Genomic DNA, 22,675 nt, shown 5'->3' with positions numbered 1-22,675 from the left:
TATAAATTTACTTACAAGATTTCCATGAAAATATCAAAATAAAGATGAAGTCTTTTAGGAAAGATAATTGGTAGGAGGCACAGATTTACAGAATTTTACTTTGCCAGTTGAATAAAATGAACATAAAAACAACATAATAACCAGAGAAAGATTCCAATTTCATCTCATAAATTGTGAAAAATTTCACCCGAAAAGAGACAACTTTAATCAAACTAAAAAGAGATCTTGAGGATTGTTAAGTATTCCCCTTTGGGGGGAGATATTTATAGTTTGAGTGTGACCCCCCTCAAAAAAAAAAAGCCCTCAAAAAACATTACTATTGCCCTTTTTGGTGGTTGGATAAAGTTTTTTTACTATAGGGTACAGCAGGGAAAGATGAGTGTCCCAGTTAGAGCCTGCAAACTCTGGAGGGAAGTCAGCATAATCAGAAATACCCAAGCCACACACTAGCACTGCATCAACTCCAAAGCAGCCAGTTAGTTGCCTTTCCTTAAAATGGAATTGTAGAACCAGTTATGTCTAGGCTTGGCTGAAGGGATCCAGTGAAATTACAAAGAGAGTGGAGAAGGGAGGGGAGGAAGTTCACCAGAAACATAGGAAACATTTATCTTAAATTTTTTATTGTGTGATAAACAAGTAAAAAGGATCAAGAGGAATTTGATACTCCCAAAAATAAGAAATATACTTTCTGATGCTAATTGAATATTTACACAAATTATATATTAGTAGAAAAAGAGAGGACACTTCAGAATATTGAAATACTACAGGTTGTATTCTTTAAATAAAACAGAATAAAACTAGAAATTAATATGAAAATAGAAACAAGAAAATCAATTATCTGAATATTTTAAATATGCTAAAATAATTCTTGGATTAAAGAGGAATGAAACTTTAGAACATGTAGATTAAAAAAAAAGTGATAAATTTAAGTATAAAAATCTATGAGCTAGGCCAGGCACCTTTAATCCTAGCACTTTGGGAGGTAGAAGTGGGAAGATTGCTTGAGGCCAGGAGTTCAAGACCAGCTTGAGCAAGAGCAAGTCCCTGTCTCTACAAAAAATAGAAAAATTATCTGGGCATGGTGGTGGGTACTTACAGTTATAGCTGCTCTGGAGGCTGAAGCAGGATGATTGCTTGAGCCTAGGAGTTTGAGGTTACAGTGAGCTATGTAATGCCACTGTACTCTAGCCTGGGTGACAGAGTGAGACCCTGTCTCAAAAAAACAACAAATGAAAAAACAAAAGAAACAAATTCATGAGCCAAACCTGTGCTTAGGAGAAAATCACAACCTTAAATATACTACTAAATAAGAAAATGAAAGTAAATGAATTAAGCATTCAACTGACAAGCTAGAAAAAACCCAAGGGAATAAAAGCAATTAATGAGCAATACAGAAGAATGTAGAATTTACAAATAAATTCTGTGACTTGGTCTTGGTTTACTCACACCCGTGCATTATAAATTAATCCACCAGTTGAACCTAATATGAAACAAGAGAGTATAAGGAAATTAAATGAAGTGAAGATTATAAGGTAGAAATTGACCTCAGATGTAAAGAAAATCAAAATAAATGTGAGGCTACTTGATTCACCAAAATTACCCCTAAAACACACTAGAAAACCCAAATGAAAGAAATAGTGCTTTTAGAGCATTCTTCAAAAGAACCAGGCCCCAACATTTTCATAGGTAAATTCTTGTAAATCTTTCAGAAACCAAGAGTTGTAATATCTCTAAACTATTCTGGTATATAAGAATAATGCAGTAGAAGCTTTCTTATCTAGCCTTCCCTTGAATAGCCTTATTATTAATAGATTGATGCTCTCCATTCCCTCTGTAAATAAATACTAGCTTGGTAATATGACAAGCTAAGTGCTTGTAGCTACTGCTTTCTGGTAACACGACATATTTATTCCACTAGTGAAGACTATGCTGACCAAGAAGTGGTTATTAGTTTCTAATTTTTATGCTGACTTTTTATTATTGTAATTATGTAGTTTAATTAAATACAAACAGATGGCAGTGCTTTGCCAAAACTTAGGGGTGGGTAAGTGATTTGTATAAGTTAGAAATGTCCTAAAAATCTAGAAGGATTTAGCATTTAGATTAGTTTAAAAGTGTTTTTAATTTCTAGATACATTTACAGAAATCAAGCTAAAAATCCTTAATGATGTTTTATGGGTATAGTTTGTGCAAGAAAGCTAATGCAGAATTCCATTCAGTGAATACTGTTCAAAGAGAACACTGTGGTGTATATCATTAGATTGAGAATAAATGTATATTTTTAAATCTTCAGTTAAAATAAAATGTATAAATTATGTATCTGTGTATTTTTTTAATGATTCCTTCTAACCCATTTTTTAAATTTAACCAACCATTGGTCCTGATTATATTGAATATACTAGGGCTTTCATTAATGATAGTTAACACAATGCAAACTTTATTCTAAGGGTTTCATTTGAATTATCCCAGTTAAGCTTCATAAAAACCCTGTGTTGTCTTTTTATAGTGAAGAAAACTAAACCTTAGAGAGGTGAAGAATTTGTCCAGGGTCATAACAACTAGCAAGTGGTAAAATAGATTTAAATCTAGACTGTGTTGTTACCTTAGAATCTAAACTTTTAACCATTACTCTATTACTCTATAGGAAATAAAACTTCCTGGAACCTTTACAAGGTCAATAGGACACAAATACCAATACTTGACAAAGACGAAAAGAAAAATTTTACAAGATACTAATCCCGAAATTCTAAGGGAAATATTAGCAAATAGTATCCAGCTTTTCATTAAAAAATTAACTCACAGGCTGGGTGCAATGGCTAACGCCTGTAATCCTAGCACTCTGGGAGGCCAAGGCGGGAGGATCACTTAAGGTCAGGAGTTAGACCAGCCTGAGCAAGAGTGAGACCCCGTCTCTACTAAAAATAGAAATAAATTATCTGGACAACTAAAAATATGTATAGAAAAAATTAGCTGGGCATGGTGGCGCATGCCTGTAGTCCCAGCTACTTGGGAGGCTGAGGCAGAAGGATTGCTTGAGCCCAGGAGTTTGAGGTTGTTGTGAGCTAGGCTAACGCCACAGCACTCACTCTACCCTGGGCAACAAAGTGAGACTGTCTCAAAAAAAAAAAAAAAACAACCCAAAAAACCATTTGGGCACAAAATATATAGATGAATCAGTGAAATTATATGGGATATTTAGAAATAAGTTACTGTATACCTTGGGTTATAATCAGAAGACATTTCAGATCAGATACAATAACATTTGAACAATATGGATTACTGGTTGTGTGCCAGTTGTTAGGCAATAAGGATACAAAACAGGTAGCAAGGGGAAGGGGGAATGCAGAAAGCCTGTTTTCTACTTTCTAATTTGGGGAAAGAGATGAAACAAGCAAATTAATGAAATATATCAGATGGTAGGAGTGTAAGGGAATAGAAAATGATGGGAGTTAGCATTGTGTGTAGAGTCAGAGAGAAGGTATCTCCCATAGTGACATTTTAGCAGAGATCTGAATGAAGTGAAGAAATAGAGTAATAAAGACCCTGATACATGAATGTGTGGTTTATTTTATGAATATGTTAAATCAGTTAGTGAACCAAAAGGGGAAAGAAAAGCTCAGTTCATCCATTTAATAGTATGCTGTACAGTTATTAAAAAGGAAATAGTTGATCAGGAGATATTGACATGGAAAAGCAGCATGAAAAGAGCAGTTTACAGAAGGCAATATTTAGTTTGATCCCATTTATGTAAAACAAATACGTCAGAAGACTTGAATTGTTAATCTTGAACATGGACTTGTGAGAAGGTTAGGGAGGGGGAAATTTTATTTTCTGGTTTATATACTTTAGCATGTTTTTGTTTTGTTAAGATACTTATGATTTTGTAATATATTATAAAAAGGTGCTTCAATTTTGATTCTATAGCATTATTTATTTTTTAAACATGAGGAAAATAAGAGGAAGTTTCTGGTAAAAACAAACCAAGTCTCTCTGTGTAATGAGGCAACAGTATATTGAAAGGGGTGTTGGTGGGCTTTGGAATCCTATAGACCTGGATTCTAATGCCAGTTCAGCTACTTCCTGCTGTTAAGACTCAGGGTAAGTTCCATAATGCTCTTGTTTCTTCACAAGTAAAACAGGACTAATAACATGCTTATGGTTGTAAGAATAAATGTAAGTTTTCTAGTACATACTTCTTTCGCTCACCTTATTTGCGATAATGCTAGGTTGTCTCCCCAATCTAAAGATTCAGGAAAACTCACGTCTATAATCCTAGCTCTCTGGGAGGCAGAGGCGGGAGGATCGCTCAAGGTCAGGAGTTCGAGACTAGCCTGAGCAAAAGGGAGACCCTGTCTCTACTAAAAATAGAAAGAAAATTAACTGGCCAACTAAAAATAATGTAGAAAAAAATTAGCCGGGGCCGGGCGTGGTGGCTCACGCCTGTAATCCTAGCTCTCTGGGAGGCCGAGGCGGGCGGATTGCTCGAGGTCAGGAGTTCGAAACCAGCCTGAACAAGAGCAAGACCCCGTCTCTACTATAAATAGAAAGAAATTAATTGGCCAACTAATATATATATATAAAAAATTAGCCGGGCATGGTGGCGCATGCCTGTAGTCCCAGCTACTTGGGAGGCTGAGGCAGAAGGATTGCTTGAGCCAGGAGATTGAGGTTGCTGTGAGCTAGGCTGACGCCATGGCACTCACTCTAGCCTAGGCAACAAAGCGAGACTCTGTCTCAAAAAAAAAAAAAAAAAAAAAAATTAGCCGGGCATGGTGGCACATGCCTATAGTACTAGCTACTCGGGAGGCTGAGGCAGGAGGATCTCCTGAGCCCAGGAGTTTGAGGTTGCTGTGAGCTAGGTTGATGCCATTGCACTCTAGCCTGGCAACAGAGTGAGATTCTGTCTCAAAAAAATAAATAAATAAAAATAAAGATTCAGGAACGATAAGATACAGGGTCAGTATTGTATGAATATGTGTAAAACTGATCAAGAGTGGGACTACTAATCAGAATCTGTCTTTTTTTTTTTTTTTTTTTTTTTTTTTTTGAGACAGAGTCTCACTTTGTTGCCCAGGCTAGAGTGAGTGCCGTGGCGTCAGCCTGGCTCACAGCAACCTCAATCTCCGGGGCTCAGCGATCCTACTGCCTCAGCCTCCCGAGTAGCTGGGACTACAGGCATGCGCCACCATGCCCGGCTAATTTTTTTTTTTTTGTATATATATTTTTAGTTGGTCAATTAATTTTATTTCTATTTTTGGTAGAGACGGGGTCTCGCTCAGGCTGGTTTCGGACTCCTGACCTTGAGCAATCCGCCCGCCTCGGCCTCCCAAAGTGCTAGGATTACAGGCGTGAGCCACCGCGCCCGGCCCAGAATCTGTCTTAAAGAACTTTACACTATAGTGACCACGTTATTTTATTTATAATTTGCTTTGTTCCGAAAAGTATTTGGGGCAGATTATAAAAGTTTTGTGATGAAAGCCTGGGTTAAAAATTGATGGAAGAAGAGAATGGAAAACACAGGCAGGACAAAAACTGGAGAGAGGGATTTGTCCTCTTAGCCTTTCAAAAAATATAAAGTCCCATACATGGTATTGACACCAGAGTAGATTGATTACAATAAATTCCCAAAATAGACCTCTGTTATTTGGAGATTCAGCATACACTTTAGCATATGATATGTTTCAGTACATCTTTAGTAAACAGTATTGAGGTAGCCAGCTGGTCACCAGGCACAGATTTTGGGTAATATGCAGTTGTTATCAATTGCCGTCATATCTGCCTCCTCATTTCTAATAACTTTCCCTGCCTAAGGGAGTAGGTTTGAGAGGGTTGTGAAAAATCAGGTTTTAAGGCAGAAAGACTGGGATTATGCAAAGAATAAGATCTTAATATCTTAAAGGCTTGGATTTATAAAAATGCCAAACTAGGCCAGCACGGTGGCTCATGCCTGTAATCTTAGCACTCTGGGAGGCCAAGGCGGGTGGATTGCTTGAGGTCAGGAGTTCAAAACCAGCCTGAGCAAGAGCAAGACACCATCTCTCCTATAAATAGAAAGAAATTAATTGGCCAACTAATAAATATAGAAAAAATTGGCCGGGCATGGTGGCGCATGCCTGTAGTCCCAGCTACTCGGGAGACTGAGGCAGGAGGATCGCTTGAGCCCAGGAGTTTGAGGTTGCTGTGAGCTAGGCTGATGCCATGGCACTCACTTTAGCCTGGGCAACAAAGCGAGACTCTGTTTCAAAACAAAAAACAAAAAAACAAAGCAAAAATGCCGAACTGTTGAGACAAAAAAACATTTCAGTGACATATGGCTTAAAAACCAGGAAGGTTGTCTCAGTGTTTCTGAGGTAGCATTCTAAAACTCAGCTGAAGAATGGCGACTTTTGCCATCACTTGCTTATATGCATTTATAGATGGATTTATGTATATGTATGTATAGAATGTTTTTACTTTTAGTCAGTGATGCGTCAACGATTTTTTTTACATCAGAAGACCAGCTGATAATTTTATAGATGATATATATTTTTCCTTGAGATTTGGTATACTCAAGCATAAAGCATATTTAACCAGTTTTTCATCTATAATACATATTACTAAATCAGTCTTAAATGTTTAAACTTTTAAATGTTTACCAGCTAGAGGTGCCTATTTGTTTATAGCTTCCTAGAAGTTACCATAACAAAGATTTACTAATTAATACCAAAATAAGAGTTTTCAAGGTTTAAATAAACAGAGTAAAGCAGTTAAAATTTTTGAAATCGTGAAATCTTTAAATCAGTGGCACTACTTAATTTGAAGAACTTTAATGTTTTCAAGAGTGTTGCATTTAGGGCCCTCCTCTTGATCAAGTTCAGCAGTAGTCTTTACAGTTACCTTCCTGAGGTGGTGTAGGAAATCTGTTTCTGCTATTGTAAACTACCTTATATTCATGGAAATAGTGACAAGTACCAAAAAAAAAAGGAGAGAGAGAGACATACACGAAACTCTAGTTCCTAAATTTATTGGCATAAATTTTTATATGTTGATTTTAAAGCATGGGCCACATATTTTTGAGTGTCATCATGTTTTAAGATTTCATTTTGCAAACATGAAGATCCTCTCCAGGAATTGGAATGCTTGGATTGTTAGAAGCATCCACTGAAAATAAATTGATTTCTCAAATAATTAAATTGGGATGACTAAAATATTTAATTAAATTTCCTTTAAATTATAGCAAGGCTTCAGCACTTTTGTGTGTTTAGAAATGAGTTGATATTTTGTATAACAGTTGTATGTATTATTCTTTCTATGTAGTTTATAGTGATATATTTCATTTTTGTTTTGTTTAGCCGTATATGTGGGAGTCCATGTCCTGCGGTGTGGCCTGATGTAATCAAACTACCATATTTCAACACCATGAAACCAAAGAAGCAATATCGTCGAAAGTTAAGAGAAGAATTTGTTTTGTAAGAAGTGGATGCTTAAATATTCATATTGCATTGAATGCTTTTTTTTTTTTAAGTTATTTCTTGTGAATTCTAAATGCCATTCTGTCCTATATTGGCCTGAGGTAGACCTATCACAATTCTAGGTCATTTAATTTGGAGTTTCCCTTCACTACATGGAAATTACCATTTTACCATCATTATGGTGGAATCAGTGATTTGGGATTGCATGTTCGGTTTGGTGCTTACATGAAAGACCTTTGATAATATCATTTTAAGTTTTACTGGAACAGCTTTCAAGTTATTTGAGCTTGGGTTTTTATTTTGCCTTAGGAAACTATTTTGTTCAGTTCTTAATTTATAACAGCAAATTGCCCATAGAGTAATAAAATATGCTGTTGTTTGCCAAATAGTTGCAAAATTATGTAAAAATAATGAAATATTTCTTCAGGGGAAAATTTAGGATTTATTGGAATAAAGTATTTTACACATTATATAATAGCATTAAAATAATTTAATTTTATTTACTTTTACTCTTTAGTTTTAGTTTTTAAAGTTAATTAAAAATAATTTACTTTTTCTTTAAAATAATTTCCTAAAGAAAGACTAACCTTGTGTCTAAAGAACATACATGACTTTTTGTAATCCTCTCATGCTAGTATTCCTGCAGCTGCGCTAGACTTATTTGATTACATGCTCGCCTTGGATCCTAGTAAGCGCTGCACTGCTGAACAGGCTCTTCAGTGTGAGTTCCTACGAGATGTAGAACCCTCAAAAATGCCTCCACCAGAGTAAGTGACTTTTTATTAAATTAGATTGCCCATGTACTGACATCCATGTATAAGGAATAGAAGATATTCCATGTCTAATTAAGTCAAAAGAAGTAGAATAAATCTAAAGAAATAGGTAAAACAACAGTGATACACAAAATTTGCAGGTGCTTAGTGTTTAGCTAACTATAGGACTAAAAGCAGCCTTCTTCTAGCTACTTTTAGGATTAATTGATATCAAGATTTAATAATATATTTCAACTCTAAGAAAATGTTACTGCTGCTGCTGTTATTAATACTACTTTTACCAAATACTTATACTATTTAACTAGTACTGCTATAGCCATATTTTGAGTGCTGTTCTAAGCGTTTTTTCATGTATTACATTAATCTTTATAATCTTATAAGGTAGGTATTATTATCACCACTTTACAGAGGAAGAAGCAGGTTCAGAGAGGTTAAGAAACTTGCCCAAGAATGCAAAGGTAGTAAAGGGTGCAGCCAACTCTCAAATTCAGTTTAGTCCAGTAAGAAAGAGAAGTTCTAAAAATACTCCATGGCATACTATACAATAGAAATTCCTTATCATCAAATGAGTGACTATTAATTTCAGAAACCTATATGGAATAAATTATTGTCTGATGGGAGAGAGTACATAGAGTTTGGGAGTCAGCATAGCTGGATTCTTGAACCTTTACTATCATGGCTCCTATAATTTCTCTAGGATTGATTTGGGGAGAAGGGAGGGGAGAAAACAGTCCATTTGCTTCTCTTATAAGATCTAGAAACCTTGTAGGTATTATTTAAGGAAGTATTTTAAAATGATTAGGAACATCATTAAAAGCAAACTTGTGCCTATAATAAATATTTCTATGTAATAAAATTAGCATATTTTAAATGAACAAATATGGGCTTTGGAGTTCAAATCCTGGCTCTCCCACTTATCAGTCAGAATGGGCTTATTATATATCTATGAGGCTGTCATATTCAGCTTCATTAAGTTTTTATTGCATTGTACATGGTTGACTTTTATGGGATGATTTAAAAGGCAAAAAGGATCTGCCATCTGATAGGCTGAGGGACTTGAATCATTCACTGTTGGAATAATTGTTTCGTGGTTTTTTTGCTTGTCAGTATATGTCAGTAGTCTTGAAACTCTGGCTCTAGTACCCCTTCAAATAATTTTTTAAACTTCTGATTTAAAAAATTTCAACTCTGCAGAAAAATAGTAAGAGTAATATAAACAGCATTCATATATCCTTTACCTAGATTTAATAATCACTAATAATGGAACACATTTGCTTTATCACAGTATACTTTTCTTTTCCTAAATTAGTTGAATATTATATTGTGGAGGTGACACTTCACTTATAAGTATTTCATTACATATCTGTAAGAACTAGGAGTTTATTCTACATGCCTGTTACAGTACCATTATAAAGCATAAAAAATTTAACATTGAAATACCTAGTGGGCAGTCTATATTCAAATTTCCACAGTTGGCCCAATAATTTCCTATTTAAAAAGTCTAACTTTTTTTATGTAAAGAATTCATTCAAATCTCACACATTGTATTTAATTATATTATCTCTTCCGTCTTTAGTCACTGCTTGGGGAGGGCTTTTTTCTGGTATTGACATTTTGAAGATGCCAAGCTAGCTGTTTGGTAAAACATTTCACAATATGGATTTGATTGTTTTCTTATGATCCCAATTAGATTAACATTTTGAAGGGCAAGAATACTACCTAGATGGTGATATGTGCTTCCTGTTCTATCACATCAAGAGGAATATAATGTTATTTTGTCCCATCATTGGTAATGCTAACTTTGATCACTTGGTTTAGTTGGTCCACATGAAAAAATTGGTAAATCAGTAGCAAGCATATTTTCAGTTGATACCTAAACTTTTTAAAATAAAGAGTTTAAATAGTTGGAAAAGATATCATTTTCAGGGAATTATAAATGTTGACATTTTTAAGTAGGATAATTACATCATTCATAATTGTATATAGTGGAATGCAAATATCACAGCATTTTTGATATCTGCCAATAGTCATGTAGAAAATGTTCAGCAATTGTACATTTTATTCCTGTTTCATATTGAACTTATATTACTCCTGCAAGTTTTTATTCTAATGTAACATGTTTATGCTTGAAAGTGTTATATTGATTACCCAGTTGCACTTCTTTAAAACAAATACATGTATATAAATGGAAATTCAATTTTAAAATATTTCCTGTGACTATAAAGCTCTTTTTCTTATTTAAATTGTTGAAAATATTAGTAGTTCATATTTCAATTTTTTAAAAAAGAAAAAATTAGTAAATTTTGTTGGAAGTGCAACCTAATGAAAGAGGGCTGAGTCCCCCCCCAGGTAGTTTGCACATCTATTGATTAATATTACTTATTCTAGAATGAGACGTGTTTCTATATTAATTGTAATTTAATTTTTATAAGTACTCTTGTAAGTAAGCATTTGAGAATGGAAGTTTTGTTACAGTTACATCACTGAGATCTTTGAACTGCTTCCACATTATGTGCCAAAAGTCTTTCATCAAAAATGATAAGCACCTTTCAAATGTCAACTTATTCTTTTTTCTTCTTCTCCTTCTTTTTTTTTTTTTTTTTTTTTTTTGCAGTAAAGAATTAGGGCTGGGTACAGTGCCTCCTGCCTGTAATCCTAGCATTCTGGGAGGCTGAGGTTGGAGGAGAGCTTGAGCTCAGGAGGTTGAGACTAGCCTGAGCAAGGGAGACCCTGTCTCTACTAAAAATAGAATAATTAGCCGGTCGCAGTGGTGCGTGCCTGTAGTCCCAGCTACTCGAGAGGCCAAGGCAGGAGGATCTCTTGAGCCACGGAGTTTGAGGTTGCAGTGAACTATGATGATGCCACTGCACTGTAGCCATTGCCACAGAGTGAGACTCTGTTCTCACCCCCTCAAAAAAGAAAAAATAAAATTAGAAATCAAATGATTTGCAGAGGGATTTCTAATCCAGTCATTAATTATTTACTTTTTCAGTGGACTTACCAATTCTTATTAGATGACCTCTAATACATATTACTTTTTCTTTTCACAACACTTGTTTAATTCAATTTTTTAATACTTACATAAGGTCAGGGACTCAAGATGTAGTTTCAGTGCTACTTTGCCAGTTCATTATTTAAACTGTCACGTACTACATTTTTTAAATATGTATTTTTGCGCAAACCTTGGAACTGTAGGTTTATCCCATTCAGTTTATAGAAAATGACTGCCATATAACTTAATTATAAACTCTCCTTATTGTCAAACAAATGTGATATTTAATTTTATTAGAACACACCTGACTATATTTTTCCATTAAAAATAAGACATGTTAATACACATTTGAGGAACCGTCTGCAAATCAGTAATTTTGGAATGTATTCTGTCAGATATATTACTAAAGCATTCAGTCTGAGATTATCATGATACTGATTCAATACTTAAATGCTATAAATAATATAATATTACATCTCTTATTTTGTAATATGAGTAGTTAAAATTATAAATTACTTATGAGATCAGGACTATGAAGGAAAGGCATGGTATTCCTTTAGAAAGTAGGTGTATGTATCAAATTGATCTTCTGATGAATATTTTGGGAATAATTAAATGAGTGGAATGTTTAAAAAATCAGAAATAACTCCATTTACAATTGTATTAGATGTCCTGTCAAATTTTCTAATTTATTTAATGAAAGAAAGTACATATAACTAAAAAGTGAATTAGATTGGCAGCTAACCTATAATTTTATTTTGTATTAACAGCAAGTAAAAAGCATTAAACAATTTATAAGATGAAGTATGATCATCTGTTGGAGTAAATATTTTATGATATGATTTGATGAAAATAGTTTTAAACTACCTTATTGAATGATTAATTATATCAAACATGAATATAGTGCCTACTATGTGAGAGGCACTGTTCAAGAGCTTGCAAATGTTAGCATATATTACCTCCCCCATGAGGTAGATAGTATTGTTAATCCCATTTTTAAAGATAAGGAAACTGAGGCACAGAGGTCAAGTTACTTGCCTGATGTGACACAGTGAGTTAAGTGACTGAGCCAGCATTTGAACGTTCAAGAAAGCACATGAATTTTGGTTATCTGGGTACACCTAAAAGAATCAGCATCATTAACCTGTACTGTTTATCTGTTTGTTGGGTAATGTTTATCTTTCCTAGAGATGAGTGTCGAGACCATCTGCAAAGAATCTCCACCTTTACATTGTGGGAGGGAACAAAAACCCTTTTTAATGGATTTCTTTGCTTTGCTCTCGTGGGGGTCTCCCACAAGAGCAGGGGATTCCCTGATGGTCAGGATGGAAAAGGTGGAATCACTCCAGATACCCCACTCTGCAGTATTACAGTATATCTAAATTCAGAATATCCCAACAGAGGCTAAGGCCCACATCATATAATGAACACACACACACAGAGAAAGGAAAGTCTTTGGTGGGTTTATGATGCCTTAAAGCTTCCCAATATCAATATTTCAAATTGTCCCTTTGTTTGTTACTCCAGGAGGTTTTTACACGCTGAGGCAATGCACCATAGTAAGATGGCTGAGAGGTATGCCTTTGTTTTGTTTTTGGACCTCAGGTGCATAGACTTGACTTGGTTTAATCATAATCCTTGTGTCACTCATCATTGGTCCATGCATGGCTCTTTTATTTATTTTAGTTACTTTAATTAGTTATTTTAAATAACGTTAATAAGCAGCCATGAACCTACCAAACAAAAGCTAGAACCTTGAATATAACCTACTTTAATCATATCATAACCTGTCCCCCCAACCGACCTACCCCCTTGCCTTCCTCCACCTGAGGTAACCATCATCCCTGTTTTCTTTTGTATATACTTTTTGTTGCCATCTATATGTACTCATAAAAAGTTATATTTTAAAATTTTAGTTGTTTTTAATTTTATAAAAGGATGTCATGCTGTTTGTAATCTTTTGGGAATGACCTTTTTCTTTTACTAATATTATATTGCTAAGATTCAACCATATTGTTGCATATGCCTTTATTTTATAACATGAGATAAGAGTAATTGTGAAAGAGGAGGTGTGAAAGAAGAACTTGCTTGAATGTGCAGGCCATTCTCAAAGCTCAATCTTAGGAAAGAGGACATATGGATACGGAAATTCCTTTAAAACAATCCCAGGTGTATCCCCTTGGAGAGTCTTCATGTACCCTTAGAGGTAAACATATCCAAATTGAGGACTGCAAGTATATATCACCAGGTGGGGTTGCTTAAGGGAATTTGTAGATATTCTGGGCAAGTTTATTAACCTTTCCAAGCCTCAAGTTTCTTATCTTTAAAATAAATATATTAGTAACTTTCCATTGGGTTTTTTATTAGGGTAAGAAGAAAATATTTATAAATCAAATATTAATATCTTTCTTTTTAAGCAAAAGTTATTCTCTAGCGTTGTCAGGTTTATGAAATTACATAAAGATAGAATTGTTTCAGAATTGTGAGTAATTTTGATAGTTGCTAGTTATTCACAACTCTTTGTTAATAAATCGTGAGCCTCTCTATGCCTGGATTACCTATTTTTAAAACTCATCTCTAGCATCTAGTTTAATTCTAGAGCATTTGGACCTAGAAGCAAAGAAGAGGTTACTAAAAAGTAAAAAACTTTTATTATAAAGTTTTTCACAAATGTTATGTTCTAGCCTTTACTATTTTATCCTGTATCTAGTTTCTGTAAGTGGCGTATTTTTGTACTTTCTTTTTCATGTCTTATTTAATGTGTGATGTACTGTGATAAGGATTGGCGTTAAAAGGTTACACCAAGGATAATACTAGTCTACGTTTATAAACTTATATTCTCCATTCATAATTTTGATGAAAGATTATTGATTATTCAGAAGCAAAAGAAAAACAGTCTGTTTATAAAGGTGATGTCCTAAAAGAGATGGGGCATCAAGGATCATTTTTATTGGAGGAGTTTTACAAAGCCTATGTATAAAATCTTCAAGAACAATTTCGGGTGAGGGGGTGGCTTTGGTGCTACTTAGTAACTTTAGCATTTTTTTGTTAAGAAATGCCATTCACAATTTAATATATATATATATGTTTTTTTTAGCCTTCCTTTATGGCAAGATTGTCATGAGTTATGGAGTAAAAAGCGAAGAAGACAGAAGCAAATGGGCATGACTGATGATGGTTCCACAATTAAAGCCCCCAGAAAGGACTTGTCTCTGGGCTTGGATGACAGCAGAACCAATACACCCCAGGGTGTGCTTCCGTCTTCACAGCTGAAATCTCAGGGCAACTCAAATGTAGCACCTGGTCAGTAATGCTTCCATGGGTTGGTTTTCTTCACATTGTTTAGTAGTTAATGCTTTTGTAGCATATTGCTCTAGTATGTTAAAGCATCTTGTAGCTAACTGATACAAGTTTTGTTTAGTGAACTGGGCATTTCATATCTGTTTGTGCCAGTACAGGAGCTTCATTGTTATTGGCACCACAATTTTAAGTAATCTCAAGGTAAGGTAACTTATAAAAAATCATCAGAGTACCTATGATTGGTTATTTGTTAGGTTTTTCTATTTCTTGCACTGGCTCCCAGTATAGGAGTTAGTTAGTAGGTGTTTTACTAACACTACTCTCAGTGAGGCTCAGTGTTCAGTATCTACAGATGCTTAAGGAATAGGAAGAAAGATATGCAAGATAGCCAAAAATTTGCAATGGAAGTTCTTCTATAACATTTATAATATCCCCAGGTCACTCTTTTTTTTTTTCTTTGTTTTGAGACAGAGTCTCGCTTTGTTGCCCAGGCTAGAGTGAGTGCCATGGTGTCAGCCTAGCTCACAGCAACCTCAAACTCCTAGGCTCAAGCAATCCTTCTGCCTCAGCCTCCCGAGTAGCTGGGACTACAGGCATGCGCCACCATGCCTGGCCAGTTTTTTCTATATATATATTAGTTGGCCAATTAATTTCTTTCTATTTATAGTAGAGACAGGGTCTAGTTCTCACTCAGGCTAGTTTTTGAACTCCTGACCTTGAGCAATCCGCCCGCCTTGGCCTCCCAGAGTGCTAGGATTACAGGCGTGAGCCACTGCGCCCAGCCTTGGGTCACTCTTAATGTTATATATTTCCCCTGTTTTATTAGAGAATCTCAAAGATTAGAATCTGATATCTGTGCCAAAATGACTTAAAATATGATAAAGAAGGATATTTTATATCTAGTTACTTTGGGAAAACTTACATTTCTTCTGACTCAATCTATCATAATAATAAGCTTTTTGATAAGAAGTCAGCCTCTTCAGTGTTGTCAAAAGTCTTGTTAAAATCATCTCATTTAATTAACTTTTTAAAAAATGAAATCCACTCCCTAATTTTTTGCCTCTAGAATCCAGAAACATTCAGCTTTACTTTAAGTTTCTTTTATGAAGACAGTGATATAAAATAAATGTGTATATGTGCATACATGTGCACATAGGTGGTAGTTTATTAAACATGAAGAAATAGATTAGTACTTATTAAGAACTGAGTAAATGTTGATCACTTAGTTGATTAAAATAGACCTGTGGGGCTGGGCGCGTGGCTCATGCCTATAATCCTAGCATTCTGGGAGGCCAAGGCGGGAGGATTGTATGAAGGTCAGGAGTTCAAAACCAGCCTGAGCAAGAGCGAGACCCGGTCTCTACTAAAAATAGAAACAAATTAATTGGCTAACTAAAAGTATATAGAAAAACATTAGTTGGGCATGATGGCACATGCCTGTAGTCCCAGCTACTCAGGAAGCTGAGGCAGAAGGATCACTTGAGCCCAGGAGTTTGAGGTTGCTGTGAGCTAGACTGACGCTCTGGCACTCTAACCAGTGCAACAGAGTGAGACTCTGCCTCAAAAAACAAACAACAACAAAAAAAAACAGATCTGTAGATCAGATTGAACTTTTGGTTGAATATAAATACAGAATAAATTAGCTGAGAAAGCTTGAGAAAGATTGCCGTTAATACTTGCCCATATAGTCTACAAGCTTATATTTGACCTTGATTAGATTACATATTTAGAATACTCGTACGTTAAAAACCAAAAGCAGCTGTATTTATTGTTCAAAAGTATTCTTTCTTAAAATAGTGAATTCCCTTTGCACATGAAAATATTTGGTACACAGATTTGTAGAACATATCTGTTCTACACAATGAGGGCTATCTGTGGTAAGTTCAATATTGTTTCTGTTCATGTTAAAAATATACAAAATTTGGCCAGGTGCAGTGGCTCATGCCTGTAATCCTAGCATTCTGGTAGATGAAGGTGGGAGGATCATTTGAGCTTAAGAGTTCAAGACCAGCCTGAGCAAGAGCGAGACCCTGTCTCAACTAAAAATAGAAAAAATTAACCGGGTATAGTGGTGCACACCTGTAGTCCCAGCTACTCCAGCTGCTTGGGAGGCTGAGGCAGGAGGATTGCTTGAGCCCAGTAGTTTGAGGTTGCAGTGAGCTATGATGATGCCACTGCACTCTAGCCAGCGTGGCAGAGTGAGACACTGTCTCAAAAAAGATAAAAAGAAAAAGAAAGGCAAAGTGAAGCAATGGTGAGTTTTCTTAATTTGTATTTATATGTTTTATATACCATTTACTGTACTGCTAAAAAAGGATTTGAGATGGCAGTAACAGAAAGTTTGGATAGTGGTCAGTTGTCCCAGGCAACAGTTGTCATGTTAACAAGACAGGTCTTTATTTCTGCTCTTCTTCATGGAACTGATGTCCTTAATATACTAGCAAACCTAGTAGAATAAAGAGTAGTTATTTCACTCTATTTTAGCTGTCAAAAAATGATTTTCCCTTTGTAGTGGGCTTATTTTGTCATTGCTTTGTTCTAACTTATTTTATAATCATATTGATGGTGGAGAGTTTTATTTTTTATTTTCCTTTTTAAAAAATACTATCACTATTAAGAAGTGAGAATTCTGGTTTTTTGAAATAGTGAAGAAGCCTCACTGTTTTTTTCTCCTCCATCATCAGTAAGTACCTTGAAAAAAGAAAATTCCCCTTGTGTAGAAGAGACACCTTATTTAAAGAGTACTTCCCTGAGTTCACATGGAGGCTGTTTCTGCTAATAGGGAAATGAAAAGGAAAATGAGGAAAAATGGCTCTTGGGTTGTAGCAAACAAGCATGGTTTCTTATTAATGCTTGCAGGTCATAAGAAGAACTTGCAAAAGTATCTGAAAATATATACAAATATAAAAAGATAGCATTAATCATCAGCTTTTTTTAATCTTCTTAGAGTTTTTCTTATATTTGCCTGTTATCTATGGTTTTGGGAATTGCTTATCAGTGTTATATACAGTGTTATATATATTTGAGTCTTCTTGTTATATAACATGATTCAGATAAGCTTGCACAGGAACCTGTGTAAATCATCCCAAGTGTAAACTGAAAGTTGGAAAAAGAAAAACTGCGTCTGTTTTACTGTCATATATGCATGTAATCATGTTTCTGTAGGCATTCCTAACTTACCCAAAGTGATTTAACTTAAAAGTAACTTGAATAAAATCCAGACATTTTATCATTATCATTTTGCAGACAGTAGTCTGCAAAACATCCTAGTTTTTCAATTTAGTGCAAAGGTTAGGCTCTTGGATAGTAAACTTTACTTTAGAGAAACAGGTACAGTACAGTAGTTAAGAGCTTAGATTCTGGAATCAGAATACCTGAGTTCAAATCTCACTTCTGCCACTTAGAGAATTTGTAATCTTGGGCAAGTTATTTATTATAGTCTCTTTGTATAACAGTTTCTTCTCAGCAAATTGAGGTTAATAATAGAGCCTGCTTTCTAACATTGCTGTGAGGAATAAAGGATATAAAGTGCTTGGAACACTGTTTATTAGTCATCATAATCAATTTCCCATTCACAAGGTGCTATTTTCTGGTTAAATCTGTAGAATGGATTTTTAGTGATAATCTTGATTTTCCTTTTGAAGTATAATATTTACTCCTAAAGATAATTTATTCAAAATTGATGGCATTTCTTTTTGTTTTATATGCAGGTATGTCTTAAGTGTAAATGATATTTAACTAGACTGAGGTTTCCTTTTCACAGTATTTTTTAAACATCTCCCTCAAATGTATATTTTAATATGGCAAAACAGAGCCATTGGGGGGGTGGGAGGAGCTGTGAATTATGGCAGCTATAATTAATACAAATTTTGTCTTTAGTAAAAACAGGCCCTGGACAGCAGTTAAACCACAGTGAATTGGCAATTCTACTAAACCTACTACAATCTAAAACAAGTGTTAATATGGCTGATTTTGTCCAAGTGTTGAACATTAAGGTAAACTCTGAGACTCAACAGCAGCTAAATAAAATAAACCTTCCTGCTGGAATTTTGGAAACAGGTGAAAAACAGACAGATCCAACAACACCACAACAGGAGTCTTCGAAACCTTTGGGAGGAATTCAGCCTTCTTCTCAGACCATCCAGCCTAAAGTGGAGACTGATGCTGCCCAAGCGGCTGTGCAGAGTGCATTTGCAGTTCTGTTGACTCAATTAATAAAGGCTCAGCAGTCAAAGCAGAAAGATGTGCTACTAGAGGAGAGGGAAAATGGATCAGGACATGAAGCATCATTACAACTCAGGCCACCTCCAGAACCTAGCACTCCGGTATCGGGTGAGTGTGCAAATGCCAGACCACCAACACAGCTGTATTCATTCTGTCTTCTTGCTCTTGTTGATTATGTACAATTTGTATTATTCAGTGACATTGCTAGGAGAGGTCCTGAAAATTCTCAGGTTATTGGTTATAGGTTAATTTCCTAGTCTGTTTACTCCTTGGAATGGGGTCTTTAACAGATTATCCATGTGAGATATATAACTCATTATGAGTGCTATAGGTTTTCTAAGGTAAGCCAATGTTAAGCAATAGTCTTTTACTCCAGATACAAAAGGATGTTTGGCCAAGGCATAAACTTGTTGTACACAGCTTTTTTTCCTCCACAAATAAATAGATATATGCACCGATAAATAGGTATATGTGAAGTAACTTTAAAAAGCCAAATAAAATAAAAATTTTCAGTTACCATAGACTCATTTAAATGTTAGCAGGCAACATTAGTACTTGTGAACCTTTTCTTTTTCATTTAACATTTTGCCAGATATGGAACTTTGTAGTATCATCTTTAGGACCGCCCATAGGAAACATTGACTATTTGGATAGTTAGTTTTCCATGGTAACTTTGGACTCTCTTTTTTGCTTTGTTTCACTTAGGGCAAGATGACCTCATCCAACACCAAGATATGAGGATAATGGAGCTAACACCGGAACCAGACCGGCCTCGAATTCTGCCTCCTGATCAACGACCTCCTGAACCTCCTGAACCACCACCAGTCACTGAGGAAGACCTGGATTATCGGACAGAAAACCAGCATGTACCCACCACTAGTTCTTCATTAACTGACCCTCATGCTGGAGTGAAAGCAGCCCTATTACAGCTGCTTGCTCAGCATCAGCCCCAGGATGATCCCAAAAGAGAAGGTGGTATTGATTACCAAGCAGGAGACACTTATGTGCCCCCTTCAGACTACAAGGACAACTTTGGATCCTCTTCTTTCTCTTCTGCTCCTTATGTTAGCAATGATGGTTTAGGAAGCAGTTCTGCTCCACCATTGGAACGACGTAACTTCATTGGAAACTCAGATATTCAGCCTTTGGATAACTACAGTACTGCTTCATCTCATTCTGGTGGTCCACCTCAGCCTTCTGCCTTTTCTGAGTCATTTCCCAGTTCAGTAGCTGGATATGGAGACATTTACCTCAATGCTGGTCCCATGTTGTTTAGTGGAGACAAGGACCATAGATTTGAATATAGCCATGGTCCTATTGCAGTTCTGGCAAATAGCAGTGACCCTTCCACAGGGCCTGAGAGTACTCATCCTTTGCCAGCAAAGATGCACAACTATAACTATGGTGGTAACTTACAGGAAAACCCGGGTGGCCCCGGCCTTATGCATGGACAGACCTGGACTTCTCCTGCCCAAGGACCTGGATATCCACAGGGATACAGGGGACACATTAGCACATCAACTGGCAGAGGTCGAGGCAGAGGGTTACCATACTGAGTATCTGTTTTTCCTCAGGCACATCATTTTTATCTGGAAAGACTTTTCTAGCTGCAATTTAAGGCAGCAATCCAAGAGACTTGAATAATATTAATTCAACAACAGCTTTATTTTTATGTGGAGAAGGGTCTTGCATACAATAGTTTAAAAAAAAAGACAAAAAAAAAACCTTTGCTTAAATTCATGCTGTTCTAAAACTAGATCTATCGATTGTACATCTTCACAAATTCTAGTTAACAATTTTATTTTGTATTCTCGCAGTTTTAAGTGGATGCTAATCTTAGGGACATAAGCCTTTTATGGCCCTCTTGCAGATCTTCTGAACTATGCACATTTGTGCTTTTTTTGTAAGTTTGGACCAACTTTTATGTAACAAACATCCCTTCCCTGTTCCCCCTGCCCCCCTCCAGTTTTACAACAATCAGAAAGGGCACTGATTTATTTGGTATTTTTCTTTTTACAAAGCTACCTTTAGTCAAAGGTCACTGTCAGTCTTTGCACCTGCTTTCAGTGTTATTGTGAAAGGTGTACTTTGTGCTCATTTCAGAAAATAAAACACAACCTTTCTCTTGATGCAACAGTTTTATAAAAAAAAAATGGTCAACGTTATTTTTGTTTTGTTTTGCAGATTACCATAGCCTAGCAGAATGCATTCAAATGAAATAGTGGGTTTTATATGAAAAAATATGGGTAGGGTGGGGAGGGTAAGTAAGTGCCTTAAAAGGTAAGCTTAAGGTCTGAAAACATAGTTAATCTCTACCCCCCTTTGTCTTTTAAAGGGAATCAATGCATTGAAGAGGCAGGAAGTTCTCAAGTTTTCAGGGGCTGCCTGTTCCTTTCCTGTTAGGTCCATTCCCTCTGCCTATCACACTTTCTCTTTTTCTCCTGCTTTTGGCTGTGTTACCTCTCACTGCCACCTTCTCTTGATAGGAGAGTGAGAGCAAAGAAAGGGAGTAGAACTGCAGTCTCAGTACCTTTTGTTACTTCTGAGAAGTTCTAAAACGTTTCGTCATTTAAGTGGTTGAAAGTAATAGCTAAGTGTGAATTTTAGGGTACCATTTTCTTTCAGGCTACCATATTGTCTCTGTTTTTGTTTGCCATGGAAATTGGAGGGCAGTAGTATAGAAGCAAAGGTTAATAACAGAATTTGCATAAATCTATGAAAGTTAATGGGGGAGGGGTGACAAACACCATATTTTAATTTATGCAATTGCTATTTTAAAAAAAAGTCAACTCAGTTCACTTTATTAACTAGAAACATTGCCTTGATTGAATTTATTGAAGTGAAAAGAAAAGTAGTGAGAGAACCTCTTGTCTTCCTTCCTCTCACCTTCTGTAAAGTTTATTATGACTTCTGCCAGACTTAGAACTTTAGTTCACTTTAATTTTTTTTTAATTATTAAAAACAACAAAGAATGGAATAACCCATATTTAAACTGTAATGGTATCAAGGCTCACCTTGCGTGCACGTGTTCACACACATAATTATAATAATTCTAGGAAGGAACCAAAGGTAAATAACCAGTGTTTCCATTATCAATAAATGGAAAAACAGACTCTGGAAATTAGAGTTGTGCCAAGTACCCATTTTGTTATGACTGTTTTGGTAACTTTTTTTTTATTGGAGTCTTAAATTGGAACAACTGTTATAGAATGGAAATTGCTCCAGTTCTAAAGCCAGTTAACCCTGTGCCCTCTGACTTGTTAACCTTCATTTCACAATAGTATGTGGGAAGCATTATAGTTTGGTGACAGTAAGAATATTTTAAAGAGAATAATTTACCATTTTGCTACTATAAAATGAGTTGTTACCAGTTGACCATTTATTTTTTGATGAGATTTTTTTTTGTTGGGGAGAAAGAAATGAATGGAAGAAAAATTATTTTGCTTTCATTTGAATATTAATTACTAACAACTTAAACTGCATTACAGGAGGTGAAGAAATATTTTGAAATTTAGCAAAATAGCTACAGTATTCAAATATCTGAAATTTTAATATGGTGAGTCTTAGAGCTTTAGACTTTCCTATAAGTGACAGTATCTAAGTTATTCTTAATAGTCACACTTGATAATTCTGCTGATCATAAGCAGCTAACCTAAAATTGAAGATATTTATGTGACATTAATAGCCTGTGTTTTAAAAATTAAATATTTTATATAAAATTGAACTGTGTTTGGATAGTTTTTCTAATTAAACATTTGAGCTGCATATATTGGGAGAGTGGCTGGGAGGACAGGGAAATTGTTACTTTGAAATTGAAAAATGGAACTGTAGCTTCGAATATTATCCTAAGACAGCCTGGCTTGTGAGACATACTAATATTTTATGTACCACTTAGAAGAAAAAAATTTTGTCAGTTAAGTCACAACACAATGCTA

General features: G+C 35.3%; 1 protein-coding gene across 4 annotated transcripts in view; it reads left to right on the top strand.

Annotated features, from left to right (window-relative positions):
• CDK13 (cyclin dependent kinase 13) overlaps positions 1-22,464 on the top strand; it is a 111,409-nt gene extending 88,945 nt beyond the window's left edge. For 2 of the 4 annotated variants that reach the window (XM_076006289.1, XM_012752273.2), the window contains 5 exons: positions 7,332-7,448; positions 8,087-8,218; positions 14,314-14,519; positions 18,396-18,848; positions 19,446-22,464. In XM_076006289.1, the coding sequence (XP_075862404.1) occupies positions 7,332-7,448; positions 8,087-8,218; positions 14,314-14,519; positions 18,396-18,848; positions 19,446-20,296 (1,759 nt within the window). In that variant the 3' untranslated portion in view covers positions 20,297-22,464. The remainder of the gene's footprint in view (positions 1-7,331; positions 7,449-8,086; positions 8,219-14,313; positions 14,520-18,395; positions 18,849-19,445) is intronic. The other 2 variants (XM_076006290.1, XM_012752275.2) reach the window with 1 other exon arrangement.
• The last annotated feature ends 211 nt before the right edge of the window (positions 22,465-22,675 follow it).

Source organism: Microcebus murinus, chromosome 9 (assembly GCF_040939455.1).
Source record: "Microcebus murinus isolate Inina chromosome 9, M.murinus_Inina_mat1.0, whole genome shotgun sequence".
Lineage (NCBI taxonomy): Eukaryota > Metazoa > Chordata > Mammalia > Primates > Cheirogaleidae > Microcebus > Microcebus murinus.
The sequence above is the reverse complement of the archived record's forward strand: the minus strand, read 5'-3'. Positions and strand labels throughout refer to the sequence as shown.